Source organism: Podarcis tiliguerta, assembly GCF_965153285.1.
Source record: "Podarcis tiliguerta genome assembly, chromosome: 10".
Taxonomy (NCBI): Eukaryota; Metazoa; Chordata; class Lepidosauria; order Squamata; family Lacertidae; genus Podarcis; species Podarcis tiliguerta.
In genome coordinates this window covers 9296563-9305120 of record NC_139543.1, presented here as the reverse complement: position 1 = coordinate 9305120, position 8558 = coordinate 9296563, and the positions used below count along the sequence as shown (strand labels likewise).

The window sequence follows — 8558 nt, the reverse complement described above, 5'->3', positions numbered from 1 at the left end:
GCTTAGTCATGCTGGCCACATGACCAGGAAGCTGTACGCTGGCTCCCTCGGCCAGTAAAGCAAGATGAGCGCTGCAACCCCAGAGTCGGTCACGACTGGACCTAATGGTCAGGGGTCCCTTTACCTGTATATAAAATACATTATACTGCTGCCAACACAGCTGGTCTGCTCTCTTCTGCTTATAACCAGAGTGTCTCTTACATGCATTTATGTAAGAATGGGTTAAGAACCTCTGAAGCTGTGTGTGCTACTTGCGGCCCCCCAGGTGTAGCTGGTCTCCCAGCTGGCATCATCCCTGGACACTGGCTTTACTGGCTGGGGCCCAACAGTCCAACAAGTCCAACAGCAACCCCCAGAGGACCACAGGTTCAGCATCCATGAACTCACTATAGGCAACCTTCAGGAAGTCGTTCCACATGACGTTACCTTATTCCCATGGACAAGAACAGGTGTAATGACATAGCAATGATGCCAAAAACAGGCTTCTCAATGGCCTCAACGGTGTTGTTCTTTCTACGGATCAGTGTTCCTGCCAATCTCTACACCAGGGTTTCCCAAATGTCGGTCTCCAGCTGTTTTTGGACTACAGTTCCCATCATTCCTGACCACTGGTCCTGTTAGCAAGGAATGATGGGAGTTGTAGTCCAAAAACAGCTGGAGACTCAGGTTTGGGAAAGCCTGCTGTACACCATGGCTTCACAAAACAGGTAAAAAGACTCAGAAGACAGCCATAATTCCAAGTAAGGAGGAATCGATTGCAACCAGGAGGCTATTTCAGGCGGACATTTCTCAGACAAACATAGTGCATGTTCCATCCTTTGTTCATAAAATGTCATTCTGAGAATGTGGTTATCATTTTATAATACTTTCGACACACTATTAAATCCTTATCACCTTCATCTTCACGAGGAGCCTGCAGGTCGGTCAGTTTTATTCCCATTTTACAGATGGGCAAACTTGGGAAGATAGACCAGTTTTAGCAAAGTTATGGTTGGGGGTGGCGTAACCCAACTTTTCCAGCTCAAAGACCATCTTAGCCACATTGTTAAGCAACATCTACTTCAATGAACACCAGACACTTTTCCATCACTCAGGACTTCTTCACGTTTTTTCACCTTGGCATCAAACCCATTGAAAATGGCATCTGCAAGGCAGAATTCTACCCAGTAGCTGTCTGAATGCAATTTCCCATGTGGTTTGACAATCGGGATGAGAAACACACACATACCGCATGTACCCCAGTCTTTGGCTATCTGCTTGGAGTTCCGGAGAGTAGGACTGTCGTGGAAAAAGGCTTTCAATAATTACCATCATATTCAGTGCTATCTGATTTTCCTTATCCTTGAGCATCTAACTCTTATAAGAATTTTAAGGTCTCAAATATAGAAAAAATGCACACATATCTAAATATATAAACCATGTGTCTGAAATAGTACAGGAGAGCAATCCTGAAGCCATTTTGACTCTCCCAATGACCTCAAATATTCCTCAAATATTCAGCAAGGGAGGCAAATGGGGAAAGGCTTCCCATTGTCTTTTTGCTTACAAATCTTGTCTTTGTGTATGAATAGGGTGAGCCTGGGACCTGGATTCAGTATTAACCATCACAAAAGAATGGCCAGGCTGCCAGCTAATGCAACCAGGGACCACTATCAGGTATCCTGGCAGACAGGATTTCTCCTGTGGTTTATGTATGATTTTGGGGTGGTCTTTGGCTAACGTCAAAGGTCTTTAAAGGTTCCTGCACCCTTTTGTTCAGGGTCTCTCCCTCCTTGGAAGGAGGGAAGGGAACTCTGTTGCAAGAGAAAAATTAATATCTGCCTTGCTTTCCACTGGGTCCTGCCTCCATCCATTCTTCTCTGACTGATCATGGACTTAGGAGGACACGAGAGTCCCAAGGGAAGTTGGGCAGCAAAAGCCAAACCCCAATTTTTACATCAAAACTCTGACTGGTCTTTCCGCTTTGGCCTGTCAATCTAATATGGGCCCTTTGGTCCCATTGATATTCAAGTAGCACCAAGAATTGCACATTAAATTTATATCCTAATTTCTGCAATGCAAGGGATTGCAGCGTTCCACCTTTTGAGAGCGTTTCACCTTTCCTTTCTTTTCTCTTCATCAAGCTCTTCAAATAAGTCTTTGGGAAATAAATATTAGCCAGCTAAAGTTTGCTATATATGTCCTAGGGCCCTGAATGAGAACCTGTCATATCCATCTCTTACGTTCAATGCAGGTATATACACCAATCTCACAACCACAACCTAGCAACATTTATGCTGGGAGTAAGCCTCACTGAATTCACTGGGACTGCAACTGTCAAGCATTCAGTATGCCTAAATGCATCTGTTTTTCCCAGTAGGCTCCATTCTGATCTTTTCTGTAATTATGTTGAAAACTTATAAACATCTGTACATTCAGGAGAACTTGCATCTAGCGTGCAGGCATGTGAAATGCTTTAAATGTGCCCCAAATCTTCAGAAATTTCCCAGATTTGAATAACCCCCCCTCAGCTCCTTTTGCATTCGCCCCTCCACAGGCCCCAGCAAAATGAAGCCCCCGTTCTTCAAGACAACCTGTGAAATTATGAAGAGGCAGCATGACTTTCTGTCTTATCTGTTTTCTCTCTAAAAGCGAGGGGGTTGTTTTCCCAACATCATTTGTTTCAAGCGAGAGCCGCCCCATTTCAAAAACTGCACCCACTCTTGGTAGTGTTTCAATTTGCTTCCTTTCATGTGTTTGATTTCCATATTCCAATTATAGCACTTAAAATACATCTTATGTTACCTGCTGCTGCTGCTGCTTTCTTTTCTAAAAAACCAACCCATAATGAAACTTCCATTCTGAAGCAAGTTCTGTTAATTATCCTGCTACACTGTATATTGAAAAATACACATTTCACACGTCTGCGCATAGTTTTGGTCAGAAATAGGCAAAACCTGGAATCTAGAGTGCTGTACGTTGATATTTCAAGGCCCAAATTCTGTTTATGTGGAAGAGTCGAGTCCTGCTGTGAACTACAGACACATCCACAGTCTTGCTCATTCCGGAAGATTCCATGGCCTCTTTCTGAATTCTTAAAAGGACAGACAAGTCACACAGATATGGTTGGTTGGTTGGTTGGTTGCTTTTTCCTCTTTTTTTTTTCCTTTTCAAAGGCTTGATTATTTCTGCTGCCCATTAGCACGGTCTTAACATATTGCACCATGTTTAGTTATAAAAATGTCTTCTGCGTCAGGCAGAAAGAAAGGGAGAGAGTTTCTGAAGGAGGTGCTACTGCATAGCGTCTTCTGTCACCAGAGGTACGTGGTTGTTTAGGTGGCCATCTTGGACTGGGACCTACAAAGGAGAAACCAAAGCAGGGGGGAAAAGTCACTTTATTTGTTCTATCTGTTTTTCATTTACTGCCGCCCGCTTCCTCGCATCTGCCTAATATTTTTCCACAAATAAACCCCATAATTGCAGCAGGGAACTCGGTTTGGGCACACTGGTGCGAGCAACTGTTTGGCCCCAGTGTTGCATCAAGCCCCCAATCTCAGCAGCAGGCAGTGAACTGAAGCCTAGGGGATTTTCTGTATTTATTTCACAAGATTTATAGACCACCCGGTTGTAATAAAACTTCAACACAGTTCACAAAAGAATTGTAGTAATAATAATAATAATAATAATAATAATAATAATAATAATAATAATGGTCTCCGGGGGGGGGGGGGGGAGTTCTCTGGTGCTTTTTTTAAAAGAAATTCTAGGTGCCAAAATTCTAACAGATCAGAAATGACTATTTATGTACATAGCCACTTCCGCTCAGATGTTATTGGCCCAGAGATGGAAAGAAGAGAGAGAAGAATGGCAGGTCAAGTTGATGGACTATGCCAAATTGGCAAAAATGACCAGAAGAATTAGAAATCAGGAAGACCAAAATTTTAATCAGGAATGGGGAAAATAGATAATTCACCTTAAAAACCACTGTAAACAATTAAAATTGTTAGTAGGATTGGAATAACACTTGCAGCTTTATGTTGAATTTGGGGTATAATGGAGTTTTAATAGATTTGGATTAATAGACAAGATGCAGGAGGGAAAGGTTAATATAAGGACCCACAAAGGGGAGGAGGGAAGCTCAGGAGATTCTTCGGAATTCCCTTTCTATGTTGGTTGTCTGATAATTGTTTGTAAATTTTTAAAATCTGAAAAATAAATTCTTATTATTTTTAGAAGTTCTCTGAATAGCCAAGTTTCCGGAGTAAACTTCATATTTTGATGCCAGGATTTTTCTCTCAGTGGACTAAAATTCAACTGTGCCTCAAGTTTTTAGCCAATAATTAAATATTTGCTGGAAAATCTTTATAGACCAGACAAAAGACTCCCTTTCCAGCTGCAAACACCAGATCTTTGTAAATCTGGAGGTCCTCCCTCCAGCTCTTGGAATTCTGTTCCGGATGCAATCTAGCTCATCTGAGATTCTGAAACCCTAGATCAGATCCAAAGAACATTTTGCCCAATTTTTCATTTCACTGGGTTCAGCATAGGGATAATCTGCCTAGAGCCCATGGGTCATAAAGTACCCATGAACCAACAAGAATATATATGGGAATGTTCTCCCCTCCCCCCCCCCCCAGTTGGTACCAATGATTGTTCCAAAGAAAGAGTGTTGAGTAGCAGATCTGGAAACATCAAAACCAGATTGCGCGAGTTTCACAACTAGAAGAGCAAGTGTATCCCTGGATCTTCCTTTCTGGTAGAGAGGAGTTATTATTCTCTGCATTGGTTCCTTTTGCCAGATCTGGAGGATAGTAGCAATTATAATTCTCTGTTTAGGGAAGTTTTTAATGTTTAATGCTGCATTGTGTTTTTAATATTCGATTGGGAGCCGCCCAGAGTGGCTGGCGAAACCCAGCCAGATGGACGGGGTATAAATATTATTATTATTATTATTATTATTATTATTATTATTATTATTATTATTATTGACAAAAGGGGGAGTATGACGAGAAGAACTGAACAGAATACAGCTTCATAGGAGATTTTTCGAGATCAGCCTCTTTTGACAGCTGGCTGGACAATACTGCAAATAATGAGGAGTGTTATTGCTCTGCAGGATTCCCAATCTCCATCCCAGGGCTACTATTATCACCTGCTCTAAAATCTTCCTTTAGAAGTACTGTATTTTTCGCTTTATAGGACGCCCCGGACCATAGGAGGGGAAGAACAGGGAATTTTTTTTTTCTTGTTCTACCCCTCTAAAACAAGGTGCGTTCAAGGTGCATTCACCCGAGCTTGTGGGGCTGGCAGTGGGGGGAAGCGCTGCTTTCCCCCACCGCCAGCCTCAAAGATCCCTGAAGCCTTTGGAGCGCAGCGCCCCGCTGCCCTGCAGAGGCTTTGCGCGCAGCCATCCCCAAGCTAGAACAGCGAGATGGAGCGCTCTGCAGCACTCTGTCTCCCTGTTCTGCCTTTGGGCTTAGCGGCGCAGCCTGCACTCGCTCTATAGGATGCACACACATTTCCCCTTAATTTTTGGAGGGGAAAAAGTGTGTCCTATAGAGCGAAAAATACGGTAATCTCAGTTTTTCTGACTCCTTGGTCTAGGCTAGCATTCTCGGTGGCTTTATAAAATTAAATATTGAAAGCAGAAGTACACTCAGTAAGGAAATACTCAATAAGGTTTCCCTGAGTTTAAAGTAGTTTATAATGGTCTGGATCACGTCCCCATTGACTTTTAATTCCACTGGGCTGCCAGTAATGGCAAGTGTGTGTTCTATTATTCTCAGCCCTAAGGACGCCATCTATTATTATCATTTTTTAATTCTTTGGCAGGCAAAAGACATATTTAAGCACTGAGAGCCGTTCCTCAGAATACACTTACAGATGTAGATTTATGAGAGCCCAGTCTGAAACGACAGCAGATGATTTCCACTATGAATCCCCCAATGCCGTGTAAAATTCCTGCAAAAGGGAGAACAATTTGGACGCGTGGAAATGCTGCTCTTTCATTATTCACGTAGCTTTGCAATCAGTCATAAAATGAGAACCACGTTCAACTACCGGCTACACACAAAACAGGGAATGGAAACCCATCCTGACAGGCACGCCTCGTGTTCAGGTACGATTTGGCAAACATAATAACAACAATAATACCTTTATTGTCAATGTAAAACCTGTGCACAATGAAATTAACCGAGCCTTCCTCCCCACAAACACTCGATCTCAGTGCACTCTGTGTGCTTGTCGCACAACACACCAACCCCGAAAGTCAGTTGCACTGTATTATTTTCCGTTCAGCAGCCTAACAGCCCACGGATAGAAACTGTTTTTTAGCCTGTTGGTATGGCTGATTATACTTCTATATCTCCTACCCGAGGGTAGAAGATTAAATAGGTGCTGGTTTAAGGTGTTGGTTTTAACCTTTAAAGCCCCATACGGCCTAGGACCCTCGTACCTACGGGACCGCCTCTCCTGGTATGTCCCACAGAGGAACTTACGGTCTTCAAACAAAAACATCCTGAAGGTCCCAGGCCACAGAGAGGTTAGGCCGGCCTCAACCAGAGCCAGGGCTTTTTCGGCTGTGGCTCCAATCTGGTGGAATGCTCTGTCACAAGAGACTAGGGCCCTGCAGGACTTGACATCTTTCCACAGGGCCTGCAAGACAGAGCTGTTCCACCAGGCCTTTGGTCAGGGCGCAGCCTGACTCCCTCCTTTGGCAATCTTCACAGAACTTTAGCCTAATGGTTGCCATCAATTTAAGTTGAATTAATTTTAATGAAATGATTTTAGAATGTTGTATTATTTTATTGTTGTTAGCCGCCCTGAGCCCGGCTTCGGCTGGGGAGGGCGGGATATAAATAAAACTTATTATTATTATTATTACTGGCCGGGGTGCGAATCATCCCTGAAAATTTTTCTCGCTTTCCTAAGGCAACGGTCCCTTGCGATGTCATCTAGCGGGCTCAGGGGACAGCCCATGATATCGTGTGCTGTGTTCACCACCCTCTGTAAAGACTTTCTGTCCGTGGCTGTCAAGCCAACGTACCACAGTGTGATACAGCATGAGAGGGCACTTTCTATTGTGGACCGGTAGAAGGAGGTCATCAATTGTTGTTTCACATTGTTCTTTCACAAGACCCTGAGGAAATGGGGTCTCTGTTGGGCCTTCCTAACCACCTGAGTTATATTGTTTTTCCAAGTGAGGTCTTCACTAAGGTAAACTCCCAGGAATTTAAAGGAAGAGACTCTCTCCTCATTCACACTCTATGACCTGTGACCATTCAGATGTTGCTAAACTACAACTCCCATCATCCTGGGCCACTGGATAAACCTAAACTGATTTAGGTTTAGGCTGATGGAGTTGGGAATCCGATGATATCTGGAGGGCCGCAGCTGCATTTCAGGTACACATTTAAAACAGGTACACCTGAAAATGCAGCATGTGAGGGTTCTGAAATTCTCCCATGGTTAAGGAGTGTGTGGCTGTTCTCTGATATAATAAAATATAATAATAATAATAATAATAATAATAATAATAATAATAATAATAATAATAATTTATTATTTGTACCCTGTCTATCTGGCTAGGTATCCCCAGCCACTCTGGGCAGCTTCCAACAAAAATTAAAAATACATTAAAATGTCACACATAAAAAACTTCCCTAAACAGGGCTGCCTTCAGATGTCTTCTAAATGTCAGGTAGTTGTTTATCTCTTTGACATCTGCTGGGAGGGCGTTCCACAGGGCGGGTGCCACTACTGAGAAGGCCCTTTGCCTGGTTCCCTATAACTTGGGTTCTCGCAGTGAGGGAACTGCCAGAAGGCCCTCGGTGCTGGACCTCAGCGTCCGGGCAGAACGATGGGGGTGGAGACGCTCCAATACCGCTGATTTAAAAGCAGTGACATGGTCTTCAGCAGGGTGGGAGTTAGGCAACAAATTACAAAAAGGGGGGAAAGAGGGAGAACCTACTCTTGCTTATGCCGTGGAGGGAGGGAAACAGTTCAAATAGCAAAAGAAGGAAACAGGCCCTTTATAGACTTCATGAAACCCTTGCAACATAATCTGAGCTCGTACCTGTCGTCGAAAAGATTCCTCCAATGATGCCACAAAGCCTCACTAAAAACTGCCAAAAGGGCATGTGTTCTTCTGTCACCGTCACCATAAGGGAACTGATGTCGTATTTCATAAAAATCCCGGACACTCCATGACTGCCTGCCGCGTGGTTTATCACTCTTTCCTGGCAACAGGGGGGAAAGCCGGACACAATTTAGCAACTTTAGATCGTGCGCAAGCAAAGACGGAGTGTCTCGCTTGTACAAGACAGGAAAACAGAGCTTGAGAGCGTGTTCTTGCCAACAGTGAGGTGGCACTGAATGAAATGTGATTTAGTGAGGGTGGCAAAACTCGCACGTTGTTGGCGCCAATCAAGCAAGCAGTCGCTCATTTTATTTGCACACCTCCTTACCAGAGTTAAAACTGTGCTCAAGGCACAAAAATTACATAATTTAAGCGTAACAAATGTAGCATTTGTCAATGATAATTTGTTTGCTGTTTTAATAAATAAAACAGAGAAACACAC

At 43.3% G+C, this 8558-nt stretch overlaps 1 protein-coding gene across 1 annotated transcript in view; it reads right to left on the bottom strand.

Moving 5' to 3' along the window:
• Positions 1–2708: 2708 nt before the first annotated feature.
• Positions 2709–8558, bottom strand: part of ERGIC2 (ERGIC and golgi 2) — a 31710-nt gene continuing 25860 nt past the window's right edge. Inside the window, exons 13-15 of the mRNA XM_083399999.1 lie at positions 8054–8216; positions 5861–5940; positions 2709–3336 (exon numbers count right to left, since the gene is read on the bottom strand). Coding sequence (XP_083256125.1) covers positions 3271–3336; positions 5861–5940; positions 8054–8216 — 309 coding nt within the window. The 3' untranslated portion in view covers positions 2709–3270. The remainder of the gene's footprint in view (positions 3337–5860; positions 5941–8053; positions 8217–8558) is intronic.